Source organism: Podarcis cretensis (genome assembly GCF_951804945.1).
Source record: "Podarcis cretensis genome assembly, chromosome: 16".
NCBI lineage: Eukaryota > Metazoa > Chordata > Lepidosauria > Squamata > Lacertidae > Podarcis > Podarcis cretensis.
The window spans coordinates 28846590-28868656 of record NC_137186.1 but is presented as its reverse complement, the minus strand read 5'-3'; the positions used below and the strand labels follow the sequence as shown (position 1 = coordinate 28868656).

The 22067-nt window shown below is 49.7% G+C and overlaps 1 protein-coding gene and 1 long non-coding RNA gene across 5 annotated transcripts in view; one reads left to right on the top strand and one right to left on the bottom strand.

The window, feature by feature from the left end:
- CABIN1 (calcineurin binding protein 1) overlaps positions 1-22067 on the top strand; it is a 62903-nt gene that overhangs the window by 17000 nt on the left and 23836 nt on the right. For 3 of the 4 annotated variants that reach the window (XM_079956282.1, XM_079956283.1, XM_079956281.1), the window contains exons 21-29: positions 220-426; positions 1246-1391; positions 1972-2233; positions 2377-2637; positions 3420-3571; positions 3844-4022; positions 13107-13295; positions 13740-14056; positions 15901-16014. In XM_079956282.1, coding sequence (XP_079812408.1) covers positions 220-426; positions 1246-1391; positions 1972-2233; positions 2377-2637; positions 3420-3571; positions 3844-4022; positions 13107-13295; positions 13740-14056; positions 15901-16014 — 1827 coding nt within the window. The remainder of the gene's footprint in view (positions 1-219; positions 427-1245; positions 1392-1971; positions 2234-2376; positions 2638-3419; positions 3572-3843; positions 4023-13106; positions 13296-13739; positions 14057-15900; positions 16015-22067) is intronic. The other variant, XM_079956284.1, reaches the window with a different exon arrangement.
- On the bottom strand, positions 5783-21114 carry LOC307205165. The gene is made up of 2 exons (XR_013833932.1): positions 19833-21114; positions 5783-12165 (listed from the first exon to the last, which is right to left on the bottom strand). It is a non-coding gene; the product is annotated as an uncharacterized lncRNA (long non-coding RNA).

Below are 22067 nucleotides of genomic sequence, written 5' to 3'. Positions count from 1 at the left end.
CCAGGAATCGTTTTGTCCAACTTGGGGCTTGAACCCTTGACCCTGAGATTAAGAGCCTCATGCTCTACTAACATGTCCTTTGCCACTCAGCTGCATAAGGCAGCTTTCTGTGTTGCTAAGCAGCGCTGGACTGAGATGTACACTCAAAATCTGACTTCGTACAAAGAAGCTCCTCTTGTTCCTGGCAAGGCCTGATGCATCTCTTGCCTTCTCTCCAAGGTGGATCTGATGTGGGAAGATGCCTTGTTCATGTTTGAATATTTCAAGCCCAAGACCCTTCCTGAATTTGACAGCTACAAAACCAGTACAGTGTCTGCTGACCTGGCCAACCTTCTGAAGAAGATGGCCACCATTGTCCCTCGGACAGACAAGCCTATGCTGAGGATAGAGGAGGTGTCTAGCTACATTGAAGGGACTCTGAGCAAGGTACAAGCCTCTTGCATCATTTGGGGGGGTGATTAAGAGGGAGGGGGAGGGGTGCTGCTGGGGCTCCTGCCTTCCTTCTCCCAGGGGTGGGGGCGGGGTGCATTTGTCAACAAGGAGCCTGGTTTGCTGATGCATTCAGATACAGGCTATTTGTAACGGAGAAGTGACTTCACTGCCTTGTGGGCATCCAGCAATTGAATTCCATCTTTTTGTGATGTCTGCTCTTTTGTTTAAGTTCTCTCGAAGTCTTATTCTCACGTATTGCTTCATTTAGAACCTGTTTTGGCTCTCTAGAAGCTGTTGCACTACAACTGAGATTCCTGCATTGCAGGAGTTTGGACTTGATGACCCTTGGCTCTACTATTCTATGTTTCTATGAACTCCCATCATCCCTGAGCCATGCTGGCTGCTAAAGCTGATGGGAGCTGGAGTCCAATTACCGTATTTTTTGCACCATAACACTCACTTTTTTCCTCCTAAAAAGTAAAGGGAAATGTCTGTGCGTGTTATGGAGGGAATGCCTACGGGTGGCATGCCTACGGATTTTCCTCCTCTAAAAACTACATGCGTGTTATGGTTGGGTGCGTGTTATAGAGCGAAAAATACGGTACATGTGGAAAGTCACAAATTCCCCACACCTGTATTAGAATAATGTGAGGCCTGAGGATGGCATTCCCTGCTAAGCCAGTTGCAGTTTTCTCAACAGCTTTCCACTGAGCCCCAGGGCTGTGAGGAGTCTCCTCCCACAGGCACATTCAGGTGTTGTCAGCCGCTGCCCATGACAAGCCCAGGCATCCTTCTTCTCCCCTTCCTTGCCAGGTGCCAGCTCTTCCTGAGGGTGCCGACTACTCTCCTCCGGTGGTGACAGAGCTGTACTACCTCCTCGCAGATTACCACTTCAAGAACAAGGAGCAGTCTAAGGCCATCAAGTTCTACATGCATGACATCTGCATCTGCCCTAACAGGTCAGTTTAGGGAACCCCTGACGCAGGATGAGATGCCTGGTCATTTCATTTGTTGGTCCCTGGATGGTGTGTGCGTGTCATGTAAGGGCCCCTTGCATTTGGGCTGCTTGCATTTTCCCTGTGCCCTGAGCACTGGCACATTGTGGTTGTGTTGGCATCTGCTGCCTTGAAGAGGCACGCACAACCAGTCCCCCCGGTGTGTGTTGTTGTGCCAGAACACATGAACCCTTTTTAATTGCTGGTATGTGATTGAATCCCTGCCACAGGATAATGACCGTCATGGAAGTGCTAACTTATGTGTGTGTCCAGATAAGCTTTCTAAAATCTGGGCACCTGAGCTGAAAAGCTCCCAGCAGTATCCATGGAGGGAACGCAAGAGCCGGTGGAGGGAGGTGGTCTTTTTTAAATACCCTGATCACAAACTGTTCAGGGCTGCAAAGGTGACTGACGATGGGGTATAATAAACACCTTTCGAAGAAACACACAAAAGCTGTTGTGATATAGCAAAGTGAGATGGGGGAGAGATCAGGACTGAACTTCTCAAGGTGCGGGGGGTTGTTGTGTGCTGTTCTTCTCCCAGGTTTGACTCTTGGGCTGGCATGGCGCTGGCTCGAGCCAGCCGCATCCAAGACAAGCTGAACTCCAACGAGCTGAAGAGCGACGGCCTCATCTGGAAGCACGCCACCCCTGTTCTGAGCTGCTTCAAGCGAGCCCTGGAGATTGACGGCTCCAACCTCTCCCTGTGGATAGAGTACGGCACCATGTCCTATGCCTTGCACTCCTTCGCCTCCAGGCAGCTGAAGCAGTGGAAGTCGGAGCTACCGGCTGAGGTTGTGCAGCAGGTGAGGGCTTGAGCTGGAGCTTGCAGGCCCCGGCCCGGGTCAGGAAGCGGGGGCTCGCCAGACCCAAAAAGGCAACCACCCCGAGCAGCTCTTGCTGCTGCTGCTGCTGCTGCAAGGCTTGAAGCTCCCTCCCCATGTTTCAGATGGCAGAGCGGCGCGACGGCATGCTGGAGACGGCCAAGCACTGCTTCATTTCAGCGTCTCACTGTGAGGGCGACGGAGACGAGGAGGAGTGGCTGATCCACTACATGCTGGGGAAGATTGCCGAGAAGCAGAAGCAGCCGCCTGTAGTCTACCTCCGTCACTACAAGCAGGCAGGGCATTTCCTGCACGAGGAAGCGGCCAGGTACCCCAAGAAGATCCACTATCATAACCCGCCGGAGCTTGCAATGGAGGCCCTGGAGGTAAAAGCCATGAAGCCAGTCAGCCAGATGTGGCCTTGAAGCAGAACAAAACCCTCAGATCTCTTGAGGGAAAGGTCCACTGGCACATTCTGGGCAGGAGTTCTCTATAGCAGCCACTACCTCCCTTTGCATCTGATCCCCCTCTAGGGCGGGTAAGGAGCTCAGCGAGGGAGAGCTAGTGTGGGAGTCAGCATCAAAGCAGCTGCAGGCTTTGCCCTCCTGACTTTGCCAGGGCTGGAAAGGCAACTTGCTTGGGGTGGGGGTTTGGGGGGGCGGAAGGAAGGAATACAAAGGATCTGTAGCCTTTCCGGCCCCCTGACATGCCCCTAAACCAGGGAGGAAATTGCGCCAGCTCAAGCGCTGATGTGGTTTCATATGGCTGATTTCTATTGAGAGCTGGGCAGTGACCCCCACCCACCACCAGCCAAGTCTTAGAACTGCAGCTTTAAAGTGTTTTTCAAAAATACAGGTCAAAGGTCAAGCCATTGCTCTTTCTTCCCTCCTTTATCGCTCCATCATTTGTGGCAGCTTCCAAGAACTGCCCCTTTTCCGGCAGGTGGTGAGAGCTTTTCTCCCCAGTTGTCATCTTTCCCAGGCAAGCAGCTTCTTTCTCACAATCCTGCAGAAAGCAGCCCTCTTTGTCTTACACGGCCAATAGCAAGCGGGCGTCTTTACATTTAATTATTTGCTATGGATAATAAAGTGGTAAATGGCCAGCTAGGTTTTTTGGTATACATAATATGTCAGGATGTTGTTGCCCTGCCTTTGTTTCTTCCCCTTAGGTCTTTTTTCGGCTTCACGCCTCCATTCTGAAGCTTGTGGGGAAGCCCAACTCTGGGGTGGATGCCGAGATGCTGGTCACGTTTATGAAGGAAGCTGCCGAGGGGCCTTTCGCCAGGGGGGATGAAAAGAACACCCCCAAAATAACTGAAAAGTGAGTGCTGACTTTCTCAGGGTCAGTGGGAGCGCTTCGGTTAAATGGGAAGCTCCATTGCCAGCGCCAAAATGAACGCATGTATTGCAAGCAGGTGCTAAAGTTGTGGAGCATGTCTGGTTGGGCCAGGGAGGCTCTCCAGGCACAGCCAAAGTGCAACTGCCAGACACTGACAACAGACCTCCATAGAGGGATTTGAGTGGTAGCCCTCACCCCCTGTAATAGGTGCTACCGTGTGTCAGTACAGCCTCCCTCCCTTCTTTCTCCTCCAGAGAAAAGCTCTGCCTGGTGGATGACGACTCCCACTCCTCTGCCGGGACTGTGCCGGGCCCAGGGACTTCCCTCCCCTCCTCATCCGGTCCAGGTCTGACTTCCCCACCCTACACAGCTACTCCAGTTGACCACGATTACGTCAAATGTAAAAAAAACCGTCAGCAGGCAACACCGGATGGTACAGTCCCTGTTCTCAATACTGCCGGCACAGAGAGGTGCTGTAATCATGGTGGGGGGGCTCATTTCAGCAGATTTGCTTGCTTCAAGGAGGGCGATGGGGCTGCGGTAACACGGGCAATATTGCAACTCATTATTAACCTCATGAAGGTCGCCACCTCCCATCCAACCTAAATGGGCAAGACAGTTGGATGATCTGTATTCATGGGTATTTCGAGGCTTGGTTGAATGCTGTGGGATTCGTAGGCAAATTGTCGTGGGTGCAGTTCTGAAATCCAGACCTCTGCCATTTGGGCAATGGGAGGCAGGTGGCAACCGTGCGAGTGTCATGTTCGCAGTATGAAGTGGAGAGGCTTCAGCTGACAACTTTTCCTCCCCCTTCTTATTATTACATCTTCTCCCCTCCTTTCCCCCTCCTCCAAAGTTTCTAAACTGGCTGGCTCATCTCCATTGCTGATGCACATTATAACCCAGTAGTCTTAGTGGCAAAATGCTGTCAATCTCAGACTGGGGTAGAGAACATTTGTGATGAGTGTGTCACAGTAATGCTAGCACCCTCCCCCCTTTTAGTATTGCTTTTGTGCTAATTTTTGTTTCCTTTTAGCAGTATATCTGCATTCCGAAACAAATTTGGGCTGGAGGGTTAAGGCCTGTGGCTTATTTCGTCCCTTAATTGGCATGGTTTGGTTGAATTCTGTCTGTTTCCATGAGCACAAATCCCCCATGGATAGCACTAGGGAGACCTGCTTTGTTGTATTCAGAAGATTTTAGGCCCTGGCAGCAGAACTGGGTAGTGGCAGGTGATGGGAACAGCAGCCCCACTGCCCTGCTTCTAGTTGGAGGGGAGAATGTCAGGATACAAGAACAAATCACTTGACCTGGCTTCATAAGGCAGATTCATGGGTTCTGTAGGTTGTGCATGTTGAAAGTCAAATGTATTTCTGAATGATTTGGGAACATGAGTTGCCTGCCTTTGACAAAACCCAAAGGACAGTTTGAAGAGCCGCCTCCTCCTCACCTCCTTCCCCTTAGCTGGCCCTTGTTCCTGGGGTTGCTGCTTCTGTCCAGGTATCTAGTTACTGCTGCCACCGCACTGGAAGGTGCCAAGTGTGAATGCCTTTTGGCCAAAGCCAGGGAACAATAGGATTTTTCCAAAAGGAACAACCAAGCCTTGCACAGCTGGTCGCATCTTACAACGTCGTTGGCACAGAGGAGCTGAAAATGATTTGGCTCAGATCTGGCAGCCCACGTCCCAGGCAGAGAAGCAGCAGCTTAATATAGAATTGCCTGCTCTGCATCGCCTGGGAAGTGGGTTCATCATATTGGCATTATTCCCTTTTGGGCTTCGGGAGGGGTATGCTGACATCTCAACAAAAGTTGGATGTTTGCATTTCTGTCCAAAAAAATCCCCCAAAGCATGTCTATTTTGAAATGGTGCTTTGGAAATGCTTTGCTTCTGGGCTCACAGCCATCCCACAAAGCTGCTTGGGAAGGAAAGCCAGCACTGAATTTGAAGCTGTCTCTTTAGGTGTGCTGGGCTGGTTTGGTTTTGGGTATCTCTCATGTTGGTTAAATCAAAATAAAATAAGCAGACTCCACTGCATGTGCCACAAAAGCCACACGTGGCTCTTCCCAGGAGTAATGGCAGTTTATAATGTGGGTATCCGGAGCCAGGACTTCCACTCCAGCCATGCTTTGTTCTCTGGAGAGCTTCTCAAGGTAATACAGGAGCCAGAAGGAATCGGGGCAAAGACCCAAGAGTGGAAATGGTGTGTGTGTGTGTGTGTGTGTGTGAGAGAGAGAGAGAGAGAGAGAGAGAGAGAGAGAGGGAGAGGGAGAGAGAGAGAGACTAAAGCAGTCCAGTAAACCAGACTTTGAGACTAAGCAAATCTCTGAGAGGACACAGTTAACTATAAACCCCTTACACCCTACATATATCTATGTACATAAATCTATAAATAGCAGTCAAAAGTATTCAGTATACAGTCGTACCTCGGTTCCTGAACACCTTGGGAGTCAGAATGTTCTGGCTTCCGAACCATTGAAAACCAGAAGTGAGTGTTCTGGTTTTCGAACATTTTGGGGGGAAGCCGAACGTCCGCTGTGGCTTCCACTGTTGTTTCTGGTGCGCCTGCGCAATCGGAAATCAATCGGAAGCCACGCCTTGGTTTCTGAATGTTTCAGAAGCCGAACAGACTTCTGGAATGGATTCTGTTCAACTTCCGAGGTACAACTGTATATCAGAAACTGTATATCCCAAGCACAGAGAAAGGAAAAAGTGTTCCCAAACAATGACTAAGGGCAGGTATCATCACTAACTTTTTCTTTCCAAAAACCAATCCGTAAAATCCATTACTCAGTAAACTATATTGGCTTCTCCCATGCATTCCTATATTGGCTTCTCCCATGCACGGATAAGCAGATGTTCGCGTTATCATTATAGCAACATTCAATATCCTATGAAGCCAAGTCTGAATCGGTGGTGCTGTAAACATTTCCCCAGAAGTGAGCTATTGCTGTTTCTGCTGCCACTAGCAAATTAGGAATCCCTTCAGCATTCACCCTTTTAAATAGATCCTTCCAGGTAATTTTGTAAGACTTGAAGAGCTTCAGAGTCAATGGTGTTGGACTGGTTAGAGTGTCAGGCTAGAACCTGGGAGACCAGAGTTCAAATCCCCACTCAGCCATGTGAAGTTCACTGGTTGGTTACCTTTGGCCTGCCACAGTCCCTCAACCTAACAGGGTTGTTGAGAGGATAAAATGGGAAAGGAGGAGAACCATGTACTCCATCTTGACTTTCTTGGAGGGCAGGTGAGATATAATAGTAATTAGTAATAATTTCTTCTAGCTGCTTAACATAGTATAATATCAATTGCCAATTAATTATTGGGGGGCAGTTTAAAAATATGAATATAATCAGCACATGTTTATCCACAATGCCAGCAATCATTCCCAGTCAGCTTATAAAACAATATTTATGTGGGGATCACATATGACATTACCGATGCAATGTTTTTTTAAAGTCCTCTTTCAAATCCATAGCAAATTCATAAGATTCTCATTCTCCTGCAACCAAAGCCATACTTTATACGTTAGTAACACCGCTAACATAAATTGCAATACCACTTCTTTTGAAATGGCTGCAATTCTTGATAGCAGGATACAGAAAAGGCTTAATGAATGTAACTAAGTGGCCCTTTTACCCACCACCTACTTCCAGTTTGGTAGCCTGGATTTCCAAACACATTTAAAGAGTGTCTGATTTGAAAATATTGATCCCTTCTAGGAATACATGGATACATTTTGTTTCTTCCAAAAAGTTATAATAAGAAACTGACTTGTTGCATATAGGCCATTTATGTTCCAGTCAAATATATCCCCCAATATTTCTTCTTAATTAATTAATTTGTAGTAACAACAGGAAATAGGAGGAGAAAGACCTTGGATTGTGTTTGGTGTCATTCTTCCTTTGCCCATATGCTACGTTCAGCTTTGAGACACAGTTTTTGACTTGCTCTTTCTATATCTTCTCTATTATACCAGACAAATAGTCAGAAAACTCCCACTCTGTTCATATTCCTTTGTGTTGGTTATGCTGCATGCATCATAAAACTCTGAAGATTTTGGGACACCTGCTGCACCCAGAGATTTCACAACATGGTCATAACCATTCTAGGTTTCTTACCCCATCCCCCAAAATAAATTCAATATCTCTCTCTTGCCGAACACCTGTCTTCTTTCTTAAGAACATGGGAGTCCTGCTGGATCAAGCACCGGTCTAGTCCAACCTGTTCTCACAGTGGCCCGATCAGATGCCACAAGTGAAGCCCATCAGCAAACAGGCCCTGAGTAATTCTCCCCACTTGGGATTCCTAATAACTGGTCTCATTCAGATGCATTTATAATAATAATAATATTATTATAATAATAATTTATTATTTGTACTCTGCCCATCTGGCTGGGTTTCCCCAGCCACTCTGGGCAGCTTCCAACAGAGATTAAAAATACATTAAAACATCAGTCATTAAAAACTTCCCTAAACAGGGCTGCCTTCAGATGTCTTCTAAAAGTCAGATCGTTGTTTATCTCCTTGACATCTGGTGGGAGGGCGTTCCACAGGGCGGGAGCCACTACTGAAAAGGCCCTCTGCCTGGTTCCCTGTAACTTGGCTTCGCACAGCGAAAGGAACTGCCAGAAGGCCCTCAGTGCTGGATCTCAGTGTCCGGGTAGAATGATGGGGGTGGACACGCTCCTTCAGGTATACTGGGCCGAGGCCATTTAGGGCTTTAAAGGTCATCACCAACACTTTGAATTGTGCTCGGAAACATACTGCCTCTTAAGTCACAAGAGAGCTTGATAACTAAAGCATACTGGCATCCTATTTAATTTATAATTGTTGCTGGTCCTTTCAGTCTTTTTATTGCCATTCTGAAATGTTTTTATGCTGCTTTTTTTAAGTTAATGGTGTATTATCTTTTCGTTTGTTTTGTGATTTTTGTTAACTGAATCAACCCACAAAAAAACTCTGACCTGTCTGGAGTGCAGTTTAATGGTCCCACCCATGGCCAATTGCAAGCACACCTGCTGAATCATTGTCTGGATTTGATAACGGGTGGGATGAGGACCAGTAAACAGAGCGCTGGATCCTGACAAGACAGAGGCACTGTGTGTAGAGGTGATTGTCAGGCCAGGGAAACAGGTGCGAAATCTGTTCTGGATGGAGGTGCCCTTCTTCTGAAAGAGGAGGTCCACAGCTTGCGGGTGGAAGCTCATTGATCCCTCATTGTCTCTTGGGGGCACAGAGTACCTTTTACAAGCTGGCTTGCTAATGGGTGCCGTTCTTGGGCAGAGATAGGCTGCCTGCAGTAATCTTTGTAGGTTTGACATACTGTATTATACATGGCAACTCCCTAGCATCCACTCCCTAGGGAGGCTCGGCTGTTGTCGATTTTTCAGTCTTTCCGGCATAGAGCTCACTTCTTCTGAATAAAATGTAAACAGCAATTACTTCTCATTTTACTTGCTCCCTGTGAGCATGTCCACAAGAGTTGGCTTCCAGCGGCGTTGGGGCTGCCATATAAACCCAGCCTCTGTGTGGTTTAGGGACTCATAAACTGAATCCTTTTGACAGAAAGAGCTTGATTTTGCCATATCCTAGGATTCTCAGTGACTGAGGTAGAGTAAGGTGCAGCTGGTTGTATGAGGAACGTTAGTAAGGGTTAAGTAGCCAAGAACTCCCAAGTCCAGTCCAGAAGTTTCAAATAGAAATGGGAAGTTATTAAAATGAAAACCAGTTGTCCCAGGCAAGAGACTTGACAGACTTCCTTTCCAAGATTCGTCTAGTTTTGGTTTCACATTTGTCTTAAGCGTGTTTGCTGTGTAGCAGAGTGTTCTAACTTGTTCTGCAGTAAATGCATGGGGAGGCCCGTGTCATTCATCCATTCAGTAGAGCAGAAAGCATCCATTCTTGTCATTTGGTGCTCTTTGTACAACTAAATGTCGCTTTTCTTGTTGTCGTCGTCGTTTTTTTCTGTGCTGTCTTTTGTGTGTTTGTTGTGCCTTTGTAACCAATATTGCCCGTGCTGCCTTAACCCTTTTAAAAACTCTGTTCATAGATATTCTCTCCCTGCTTTTTTATCCATCACGGCTTGCTTGAACAATAGGCCAGAACTGCAGCTTAACCGCTTTGGGGGATGAGGAATCTGTTCACTGTGGTAATGTAGAGATCCAGTTTCTGGAAAAGCTTCCTCGAGATGCGTTGCAACCCTTGGATTCTCCCCCTCCCCCGCGCCTTAACACATGCTCTGCCTCCATCCCGTTCTGTTCTTTGCACCAGGGATGGGCAGCCTGTGTCCCCTCCTGGATGAGGGTGACTACAACTCCCATCATCCCCTACTCTCTGACCATGCCAAACCCTGCTTTTTGCAAATGTTGTGTCTTTCATTAACACTCATAGCCTAGTCCTTGTACTTCTGGAAAAGGGCTCTTAGAAGATGTACAAAGGTTCATTGGTGGCTGGGCATGGGGGCGGGTTTTAACTAGCCAAACGTAAATTTGGTGTGCACGGATTATGAAAATGCTGTTTCCCATGGTTGAGTCCTTGACTTTCAAATAGCACAAATAAAAGCCACTATGATCCTTTGTTTTAATTTCTGTATATGCCTTACGCACACTGTCTATATGCTTTTGTTCGTTATTTTGTTTCCAAATTTCCAAAAATTAATTGCAGAATTTATAATCTAAGCATAACCAGAAAAGGGGGGGGCAGGATAATGCTAAACAATACTAAAATACATAATTAGAATACAGTTGAAAAATTGCAGATACCGCTAATAATGCTTGAAATGCGCACTCATCCCCATGACATTCCCGTGACATCCTTATGTCATGTGACCGTGTGAGAGGTATTCTGAGGTGGGTGGTCTTCATGTAGGTCGTCTTGTTGGCAGTATGTCCACTGCAGCATCCTGATGTACGCCATAATCTCAGAGTGATACACTTGCCTTTGAGGTGACTTTGTAACCTGCAGCTGGAATGGGATTCAGACATGAGAACACGCGTCAGGCCTGATCTGCGGTGCTTCCAGCCCACATTTCTTGATGTTGGCAGTCCCCATCTGGACATTTCCCCAGATATAGTGGCTGGTGAAAATGAAGAGCATCGTCTGCCTTTGGCAACATTTCTGCTTTTCTTGTTTTTAAAACAAGCGATGCCATTCTGAATCAACTGAGCCAGGTTCTTCTGTGTTGCATATTCTGCCCACAGACGTCCTGGCTTGCGCGGTATGATCTGAGAGCTCTCCTCCCAAATCGTCAGGTAGACTCTCCGAAGACTTTCCGACATGGCGGTCTGTTGTGGTTTGATATGTAGGATGGCAGTGCTGTTGCCGAATCTCTCCATAGCCTCTTGAATATTTCGTTGATAGATGTGTAATGACTTTTCTGCAACATCCTAGACACCACCCAGATGCTTCTACAGCACCCATGGTGAGAATGAAGTGCCAGAAGAAGAAGAATGGGGTTAGACTAGATGACCCCTGGGGTCCCTTCCAACTCTACAGTTCATGAATCCTCATTGGTGTCTTTCACAGACCTACTGGCTCTGCTGAACAGGCACTGCCTCTTAACATGCAGTACAAAGCTGGTCTCTGCAGGATGGAGGCATCTCTACTCTTAGGCTGCACATCGACTTTAGCCTTTTGGTGTTTGGGGCCTGCATTAAAGTTGTCCTTCCCACCCCCCTCTTCCATCCCCTCTTGGTGCTATTGATCAGTTGCAGGTGAAGCTCTCTTATGTGCCTCTGTGGCTCCTACTCAGCTACTGACACTTTGGTGGAGCACTTGCTCAAAGATGACATAAAGAAAGGGACCAGATGTTGGACAGAGGGCTGGTTGTTTCCTGCTGACTGGATTTCAGTTCTTGAATCTTAACTTCTAGTAGGTGAAGCCACCTTCCGAGTGACCACCCTTAGTGGTATATCCACAAGAAGATTCACTAGCAGAGGAAGTTTGTAATTGCCTTTGAGACCCTTTCCTTGTCTCTGTATATTTTTGCCTGACACTCTGTTTGGGAACTGTTATGGAAACTCCAGATTTTAATTTGCAGCTCTGCAGCTTCTGCAGGATCTTCCATTTTTTGTGTTGCCACAACTGGTGGCATTTCTCCATCTGTAGTGGTTTTCATTTTTTATCTGTGGAATTTCACCATCTTGATAATACAGCTCTCCTATTTAGGCAGACAATTCTTCCATTGCCTTGTCTTGCAGTTGCTTCTAATTATGTAATTTCTGCAAGTTTGCTGCACCTGTATTTTTCTTCGTGTCTCTGCACTCAGCTTGATAAGAAAACTGGTCTTTTCCCTCCCCCTTCCCATCAGGTTTGAAAAGGGCATATCAGTGCTTGGCAGACTCCTGCAGGTGGGTGGGTTATTAGAAGCTGCATTGGCCACCATCTGCCCACTTCTAAGGCATCTTCTTTTCCAAACTAACTTCCAGTCACACAAGGACTTTTGCTGCATGTCTCAGAAGGGCACAAAATGCTTGGATTTCACTGGTCTTGTGTGACAGGTTAGGCCAAGAGAGCCCTTCCTCACATCCTGAAACTTCTATACATCATCAGAAGTGGCAAAAGTTTCCAATTGGCTACCCTACAATAGAAGTATCTGAAATTATTACATGGCAGAAGAGTAAATAGAAAAACAAACATACACACGCACACCCCTCCCACACACTTTTGTGAACATCCTAAGACAACATTAAGGTCCAATTGCATTTGTAAAACGGTTTGGGGCAGAGCTTTCCAAACTTTTCATGTTGGTGGCACACTTTTTAGACATGCATCATTTCACAACCCAGTAATTCAGTTTTACTAGCAAACCGGAGGTTAATATTACCCCTTTCCAGCCACGGAAGGAATGTGGGGAGGTTTGTGCGATACACCTACACACTGCAGCCAACATACTAATGTGTCGCAACACACAGTTTGGAAAGCACTGGTTTCGCGTGAAATCAGGAATCTTGATTAGAAATGCCTCCTGCAGCACCTGTTCCTGGTCTCTGTTCATTCATCGGTTAGGTCCAGGCGGGTTGCTGCAGTGTTCCTGTGTCAAGGATCTAGCAGCAGCAGTATTACACAGAAAAGTCCGCTTCAGATCTTTCCTGACTGTAATCTTGCAACTGTCGCAGCATTTGGAAATATTGGCATTCAAAATCTGCCCCTGGCGAATGAGTCCTGGATTTTGGATTATGCCATCCGTTTGCTTCCAGAGAAAAAAGCTGCCCAGCACTGTGTCTCAAATGGAGCATTGCTCCTGAAGGGGGGATGCTCTGTGTGGAAACTGCTGAATTCTCCTAGACGGAATCTGCAGAAACAGCAAGATGAGGCTAAGGGTAGGAAAGGTGAATGGGCCGCCTTGGCTGGAAATGGAGGAAGAGGCAGTGAGGATTGCAGGCACAGCCTTGATAAGGCCAAGAGCAGGAGGAGGAGAGGAGGAGGCACCGAGTCCTTGATGTACAAGGTGGGTGGAAGTTTGTGTGGAGAGACAGCCCTGGGAGCCCCCTCATGCTTGCCCTCCTTTCCCTCCTGCAGACCGGAGTCAGGATAGCACGGCAGTGGTGCTCTCTGATTCCAACTCCACCCAAGACATGTTCACTGAGGTTGCCAGCTCTCAAGACAGTGCAAAGAAGCCTTTTCCAGAGAGGAGGCCTTTTGTGTCCCCTTCGGAAGCTGTCGCCACCGCTACTAACAAAGAGGCCCCAGGACCTGCAGAGGAAAGGGGTACGTCATTCCTGGTGTGTGAAGATCTGTGTGTATGAGAGAGAGAGAGAGAGAGAGAGAGAGAGCACACATTGCTTAGCACAGCTTGAGCGGCTGGACCAAGTGCATACTTTTCTTCCTGGAGCAGCAAGTGGTTGTTGCTGCCAGAGGGAAAGGAGTAGTGAATAGCGGACTGAGGGCAGGGGGGGTCAGCAGATTCCTCCTAGGAGAGAGGGACGAGGCTGTTCCCGACGGGTCCTGAGCACCTCCTTCCTCTCCTGAGCTACTCTCCTGGCTGTGCATTTCACGTCTTTGCGCACATGGGGTTTTCCTTATCTTCAGATTTGTGGGGGTTTTTTTAACTGTTTGTAACATCCTTTAACGGAGGAAGAATGATGGTGGCTTCTGTGTCAGCTGGGTCCGAAGCAGATGCTGATGCTGCCCTATCTGTTTTGACAACTCCAGGGAAGCCGGAGGAGCAGCCCTTAGAGAGCTCAGAGTCCTGCCACGTGGCTGAGCAGAAGCTGGACCATCAGGCCCCGCCCCCCGGGGTCCCCCCCAAAGCCCCTGCCCCCTCACTTTCCCAGTGGGACACCAAGCGGCGGGCTGTGCCCAGTGGGGAGCAGTTTCCCCAGAGCCTCCCCGTGGACCTGGAGGAGCAGCGCAAGTTCCTGACGGAGCACTGCATCACCTCCTTCCGCCTCTGCCTCAGCCGCTTCCCTCAGCACTACAAGAGTCTCTACAGGCTGGCCTACCTCTATGCCTACAGCACAACCCATAAGGTAAGCGGTGGTGGTGGGAGAGTAAGGCTGAGCGCTGCCCCTCTCACGTGACATTGCTCTTCTCACTGTCCAGGCCTAGAGCCCCTGTGGGTGGTGGACATGTGGCATTCCCTAAGCAGCAGTAGCAGCAATGCCTTGTGGCAGGGAAAGCCTCTGCTCTGGGACTGGGAGGAGCAACACCAGCAACCAGGAGCTCTCAAGATCTTCTGGGACGAAATCAAAATCCCCTCTGCTCTTTGCCACAGCAGCAACACTCCAGTTTGGCCTTACCTGAAAGCAAGAACCAGCTTGCCCCTGCATTATCCTGTGAGTTAGAACCTGGAATGAGCAGGAGTTGCTCCTTTGCTCCCCACCTTCAACCTCCACAGGTAGAAGCTGACTTTGCAGTGTCCATATGACAGGGCAATGTTAGCACAGTCCCTGTAGTGACTGCCTGCTGAGCGTGCACTTCTAGTGTAGCTGTGCTGGCCATTGTATTGGCTGTGATGTGGCCGGTAAGATGAGGAGGGATACCCACTGCAGCCGTTTGCTGCCTCTTACCTCCTGGCACTTCTGCACCTAAATAAATAACTAATTCTGTACGACGACGTCCCATTTGTGTGTTCAGAACAGCTAAACCCTGCAACCTGTGGGAAATTGTAGGAATTCAGCAAACTGCGCCTTTGTCTCACTTACTGCTTCTGCTTTGGCTGGTGGTGGTAGGGTGAGGAGGGAGGAGCTGTTAGTCACTGAAAGCCCCATTCCTAGTTATGAAACATCTCATGCCCCCTCCCCAGCTTCTGAGATTTTGCCAGGCATCAGCCCCTCTCGTACAAGCAGGCCTGTGTCTCGGGAGCCAATAAGCGCTTGGTTTACAAAGAAGCAGGCTCAGGGAAGAGGGAAAGCTACCAGGCAGCTAAATCCTGCACTATGCTCTGTGCTTGGATTCCAGGTGCACAGCTCAGCTGATGTTTTGTATGCACACAATTCCCCAAAACTGCCTGACTTTCTGTTTGCTTTTAAGGCTTCCAAGCTCGCCTTGGGAGTCTTCTTGTACTCTCGGTGTTCATGCACTTTGATGTGGAGGCATTCAAATTAACAGGAGCAATAAGAATGCTCAGTTGAGGTGAGCAACCGATCAGGGCTTCCTTCCCCCACCTAGAGCCCTCCAGAGGGCTTCCAGACAGCTCCCATCAGCCCCAGCCAGCACAGGGTACAATGGTGGGGCTGGCAGGAGTGGGTCCAGAACATTGGAGGGCACCAGGGTGGGGAGGGCTGTTGAGAAATTGGAGTTATGGGGGGTGCTGGCAATTTGAAAATATGTATTTCAACTGTACTACAAAAGCCTGGCATTATCGGGGAGCGGGGAGGCAAATTTTGTGGTTGCTCAGTATGGAGGGGCACTGGGTGTATCCCCTGCTTGTTCCCAGGCAGTGGTCCAGGGACTGGGTGCTTGGTCTCTGGTCAAAATGAGGCTGGTCCTTCGCTGGATGAGGAGGCCCCCAACCCTTCTCTCCTGAGGCTGGGGAGGGGCTTCTCTGCATGGCTATATACATGCTCTCCATCACCTCATTGAACCAAATGTGAGACTAAACACCAGTTGTTGCATGGAGCACCCTCCCCTCTGGTGCCATTGAGGGAGCTGCTGCGTTGTCTTGGGATGTTCACAAACATTCTTAACTGTGAGGAGGGGAGGAAGGCAGGCCTGGGGGCCTAAGGGGCAGGGGGAGGCTGTGGCAGATGTGCTGGTTGAGCAGTGGGAGAGGAAAGGAAGGGAGGAAAGAGGAGGCTTCATCTGCAGTAACCAAACATCCCCTCCACCTCTCTCCCTCCAACTCCTGCTTCCCCTGCGCTGTCCTATATAGAATCTTCAGTGGGCTCGCGATGTGTTGCTAGGCAGCAGTCTCCCATGGCAGCAGCTGAAGCACATGCCAGCACAGGGTCTCTTCTGCGAGAGGAACAAGACCAATTTCTTCAATGTAAGTTGCCTGTACCTGAAACTTGTGGCTGTTTGTTTGTGTTTACATCTTTTGTATACTGCCCAATTAAGGGTGCCCTCTGAGCAGCTAATTCTCCCCCCCCCTCTCATTTTACATCTCCTTTTCATCAGGTAAGTCTGTTAGGAGGCCACCTTCAAAGCAGAGAAGAATTTGCAGCAAAGCAAAATGTGTTCCCTACCCACCAGGGAGGAGTGATGCTTAACAGAGGCACAACTGCTTTCTTCTCCTGCATGGAAAGATCCAAGGGGAGGGCAAAGGGTCTTGACATCCCTCCCATTCAGTGGCTAGCACACATCTTGAGCTCCCAAGAGTTTCTGGCCAGACTAAGGAAGCTGCTTGAACCCTGTTAGCAAACTTCTGTTGCTCTCCCACATGTGCATGAGGTGGACTTGTGAATGAAGCTGTCTAGAGTAGAGAGGGCTTGTTGACTGGTTAGTAGCTGTCATGGCCTTTGGCTAGCACAAAAAACTTATTGAATGAATGAATGAATGAATGAATGAATGAATGAATGAATGACTGGTTAGTTGGCCCCTGGAAGGGAGAAGAGGCTCTGCCTGAGGAAGGTTGTGGTGGGGTCTTGCAGGCTCTTCTCTTTAAGTAAAATGCTTCTGCCCTGCTTTTCTGCCTGACAGCAGTACTCCACAGAAAGAAAATTAACACACACACATAAGATTAAAGAAAAAATGAGGCCATGTTAGGTCCAGTCGCGGACGACTCTGGGGTTGCACGCTCATCTCGCTCTAAAGGCCGAGGGAGCCGGCGTTTGTCCACAGACAGCTTCCAGGTCATGTGGCCAGCATGACTAAGCCACTTCTGGCAAACCGGAACAGCGCGCAGAAACACCGTTTACCTTCCCACTTGCACTTTGACGTGCTTTCGAACTGCTAGGTTGGCAGGAGCAGGGACCTTCTGATTGGCAAGCCCTAGGCTCACAGACCACAGCGCCCCCTGTCAATAAGTACTGAAATATAAAAGCAGAAACAGGAATTGAGGGGAGCTGGCAAATGCACCTGAGTTTAAGCAACACTGAACCAAGCAGAACTTTGGGGGGGGGGGGCGGGAAGTGTGTATGTAGAAGAGAGAAAAAGAGATTTTGCAACCCTTAAGTTGCCTTCATGTCTGATGGTGATTTGTAAAATGGTCTTTCTTGCAGGGTTGATAATAAAGGGCAATGTGGGGAGAAATGTAACATTCTCTCCACACCTTAAAGCAGAGCCTGAAGGCTGGTGGCTATTCTGGAGCTGTAGTGAAGGACAGAGAGAAAATTGGGGCTGAAAGATCAAGGCAGAAGCTGTTTGGGTGCCACCTAGAGGCCACATTGTACTGTACAGTGAGCAAAACACACACACACACACACACACACACACACGACTGAAGGTGTTTAATGTTTCCAAGGCACGGAAGTCCTTAACACAAGATTTCCATGCCTTTTGGTGGCTGAGTTAAGTTGTCAACATCTTTTCTTTTAAATGGTTGTTTTTATGATTCTAGAATTCTAGTTCCTTGCCTTGACAGATCAACTTGCTCCATACGGTCCATGACTTGCACCCCACTTTTTTCTTCCTCAGAGTGAAGGATGCTAGAAGGGTGCTTAACTTGCTCACCTATGGAAGGTTAACAGTTCTGGATTATTTCACTTTACATGGACAACAACCAAGCAGAGCAAGAGAGGGTTGGCCAAAGGGTTCCTCCATCATCTGCGTCCTAGATCATGTATATTATGCCTGGTGCCAAATTCTGTAAAACATTTATGAGAGCACTGTGTAAAAAAGAAATAGATCCACACTGCTGGCTGCGACTTCTGCTGCAGGGCTAATTCCTTGGGGTCTGGTCTTCTCCCCGGTTTTGTGCCATGCTGGGGTGCTCTTCACTTTCGCCCCCGGGAGACTAGCTGGAAGAAGAACCCATTCCCCCTTCTTATTCTTCATCATCTTCAAACCTTCCCATCATCTTTTACCTCTTCATCAACAGGAGAATTTTCTGAGTCTGCCAGGGAGGGATGCGTGAAATGTGTGGCTGCTGTTGCCACCAGAATCCCTTTTCCTCCTCCGCATGGGAGCTGAGCCTTTTCAGCAGCCTTCCGCCCCCAACCCCTTAAAGGGTTGGGGTTGGAATTGCTTCACTGTGTGGGAGAGCCTGGAGGGAAACCAGCCAATTCCCCTCCTTTCTCTGCCATCGCTGCCGCCATTAGGATATCACCCTGCCCCCGGGTCAGTGTCCTTGAGCCAGTTGTCATCAAACACTCCTTCCTTGCAGCTATTTCTGCCAGAAAAGGGTCAGGGTTTGATTCTTCTGCAATCCACACTCACCTCTCCATGTGCCAGGAGAAATGGGAGTGTTGCAGCCTGGAGTCAGCTCTGGCTCCTACAGATTGCAGTGCAGTGTTTTTCCATCCCAAGAAGTCTCAGATATGCAGGGCCATCCAGATATGCATCCAACATACAGCCACTTTCCCAGTCCCTGACAGCTCATCATCTGTCTTCACACATGCACCATGGGGGGTAGGAGGAGTCAGCAAGTCTCTGTCTAGCCCAGCCTTGGTTTCCCAGATGTTGTTGGGCTACAAGTCTCATCTTCCATAGCCAGCAGAGGGGGATGATGGGAGTGGTAGTCCAACAACATCTGGTAACCCAAGGTTGAGAAAAGCTGGGCTAGCCTATGAGGTGCAGCCTCATAGGGGATCACAGGCCACTCTCTACCAGGGGTGATGATGGTTCCCATCGGCAGGATTCAGATATCAGCCTCCCCTCAAGAAAATCTACAGGGGGGCTACCTGGACTTCACCATATCACCATTCACTGGGCATCAGACAGGTCCCCCTTTGCCGGTGTGGCCTTTGGCCAGAAGGTGCTGCTGACGGTCCTGTGCTGTGTAGGTAGGGGTCTACCTGCTCTGGGATTCTGGGGCTCCTTATTTACTTCCTTCTGCTGTGGAGTGGAGACACTTCTCTACCAGCAGAGAAAGGAACATGGGGACCTACCAGGATGTTTCTTATGGTTGGTCTGCGGAGGGTGTCTGCCTTCACCCCAATTCTCAGCTCCAAAGGATGCTCCCGTCTTGGCTCACAGGGATTTTAGTCAAGGGTAGTTTGAGGGCTGGGTGGAGAAGTTTGCGTCTGCTATACTCTCTCTCCTCCTCCTCTGCTCTTGTTCTGTTGCTACCATTGCTGGGTCAATATAATTCTTCGGGCTTTTTGTTGCGTCTGTTGCATTAGTGCTAGGGGCTTCCTCCTAGCAGACATTTCAAGTTTGTTTAGAACGTAAATTATATTATCTATGGATAAGAACCATTTGAAGACTAATTGATTTGAAAACAGGATTGTGATGTGTGGGGTTTTTTAAACAGAAAGATGCTACGCTGCAGATGAGCAGTCGTGTCTTGTAGCTGCACAGAGGAGCAGATTCCCGCCTTCTTGTTGGCTTGTTCAGTGGACAATTGAGTTGAGGTCATATTATGATTTCCTGTCAGAAAGCAGGAACGAGGCAAGGATTCCCCATGAGGTGCACTTGGGATAGGATCTGCAGATCAGTGCAATTGTGTCATCAAGTTCAGTTATGCAGATATGAGCCCTGACTTGTGTCTAGCGTATGTGTGTGCTGGGCCAGGCTTTCCCTTGGGAACAGTAGCTAAATAATGTGCCCTCTTTTTATAAGAGTGAACTACTGTCACGATTGGGTTTAGGAGCTGCCCATCACTTCCACTTCTGGTTTGTCAGCACAATGTCAGCCGCTGTGGCACTGTTTTCTCCTCCACACACAAAATATTCATGGGATAAAAAGGTGCAGAGAAATTGGTACTTCTCTAAGGAGATTCAGGTAGTTGGGATTCTGCTTTCATCGTCAGCATCCTCCTAATCACCAAGTGATTTAGGCTTCCCATCTTAGGTGGATGAAGGCTTCTGCAGTCCATCTTATTTCCTAGAGCAGGTTCCAATAGCCTTGGCTGGGGCAGATGCTGCTTATTCTTCCAGAATCTGGCTTTATGGCACTGCTCTTTTCATGCAATGTATAGACAAGGCTTCTGAAAGTCTCCCTCTAATAATGTATTGTATAAATGTGTTATACAGAAATGGACAAGGAGAAACTGAAAATTGATGGGAGGTTTTAAAAAGAAAAAACGGGATCTGGGCTCAAACTGTGAGTCATGTTTTAGCTGCTTTCATGACCCAATCAAGTTTCTGAAGACTGCTGCCACCAAGTTGGCTGCTGCAGATAGCGTAGGTATTGTGCTGGGTGCAGGTCAGGCAGGAGATTTTGCTGGTTTAAAAAAAAACCCAAAAAACAAACAGATCACCTGGTTTCTCTTGTTGGGGCCTTGAGCAAAGCCTTTCAGTGGGAGTTGGAGAGAGTTAGCTCTAGAAACAACAGGTGACTCTCCCCAAAAAGCGACCTGGGGTGAAGTTTTTTTGTCCTCTGTGCCTGGTTCCATGCGGAGGTGGGGGTTTTTTTGGCTGAGTGAAGCGTGAAACGGGCCAGAAATTCTTGGAAGCCTTCAAAGGCCAGGCAGAGCTGCCGCTGCTGCTGCTTTGATACAGGCAATGCTGGAGGCTGAAAGTGCCCCGGAGAGGCGACGCGTGTTTTCCTGGTTTCCTGGCTGCGCGGCTACTTCGCTCGGGGGAGCCGGGCGGCGGCCGCGGCGCTACAGCAGGTCCTTCGCGGTGACGTTGGTGGGGTGCCCTAGAGGAGAGGGAGAGCGAAGTTTGCGCAGCCCGGCCGAGGCAGAAGCTGGCGGCGCCGCCGCTTGGCTTTGCGCTCTGGCTTCCCTCCGGCGCGGGGGCGTCGGGGAGCTCCGCCTCTCCTCTCTCTCTCTCGCTGGCTGGCTGGCTGCCTTCCTGGCGGGGCTTCTCGGGGGCGGAGAGCCACGTGACGGGCGCCGTCTCGGGGAAGAGCCCCCGATGGCAGCGCCAGCGATGGGCAGCGCGGCGGCTCCCGCTGCCGCCGCCGCGGGGCCTGCCGCTTCGCCTCCGCGCCGCCGCGGGGGAGCCTTCTCCGGGGCGCGGCAGGAGGCGGCCTTGCGGGCGGCCAGCCCCAGCCCCACCACCACCAGGGCGCGCAGCTGCCGGGAGCCGCCCTGCGCCCACCATGGTGAGAGCGAGCTAAGGGGAAGCCCCCGCCTCGAGGTAGCCTCGGGGCTCGGCTGCGCAGCGCCCGGCCTTGTTTGGACGGGGGACTGCGGGGGAAGCCCCGGGAGGCGGGCGGGGGCGGCCCCTGGGCTGGCCGGATTGCGTGGGAGGAGGAGGAGGAGGCCTGCCGAGCGGAGCGCCGCCTCCGCCTGCAAATCGCGCGGGTTTCCAGTTAGCAGCGAGGCGGCTCTCTTTCCTCGGCTACCGTCGCCTTGGTTTAGGTTGCGTAGGTGCCGATGGAGCCTTCCCTTCGCCCGCCACCTGCCGGGGAGCCCGATCGCTTGGCCCGCCGCTCCGCGGCTGACGAGGAAGACGAGTCGGCGTCACCTCTCCGACGGGGCGCCGAGCGCAGCTCTGCTGCTCTGACTTCCCAGGGGAAGAAATGCGCGGCTCTTTCCGGCCCTGGAAGCAGAGCTGGCTGGGGCTTGCAGGGAGGTCTAGGTGAGGAAACGACGGAGCGCTGGCCGTACGTGGAGCCCCGGAGAGGCTCCTTCTTTGAAACCTCTCTGGCGGTGCCGTGGGTCCGCTGGAAACACGAGTCGTTGCTGTAAATCCCTTGAGCCCGATCGGAGGTGCGCTGCTGGTGGCTGCTCCAGTGTTTGTGGTCTGTGCCCCAGAGAGCCTTCCCAATTGGTCCAGCCGAGGTGGAGGATGGAAAGAACGAGGGAGGGAGGGATACAGGGAGGAGGACAGGGAGAGACAACTGCTGGCCAGCAGCTGTCTGTCCATTGAAAGCACATTTCCCACCCCCTCCGAAAGAATCCCGAGAACTAAGTTTATTCAGGGCACTGTGAATTGTAGCTCTGGGAGGGGTAAACTAGAGGTCCCAGGATTCTTTGGGGGCACACTCAAATGCACCTTGAATGTATGGTTAGTATGGAATGTTAGTCAAGGAGAAGCTTTGGACTAT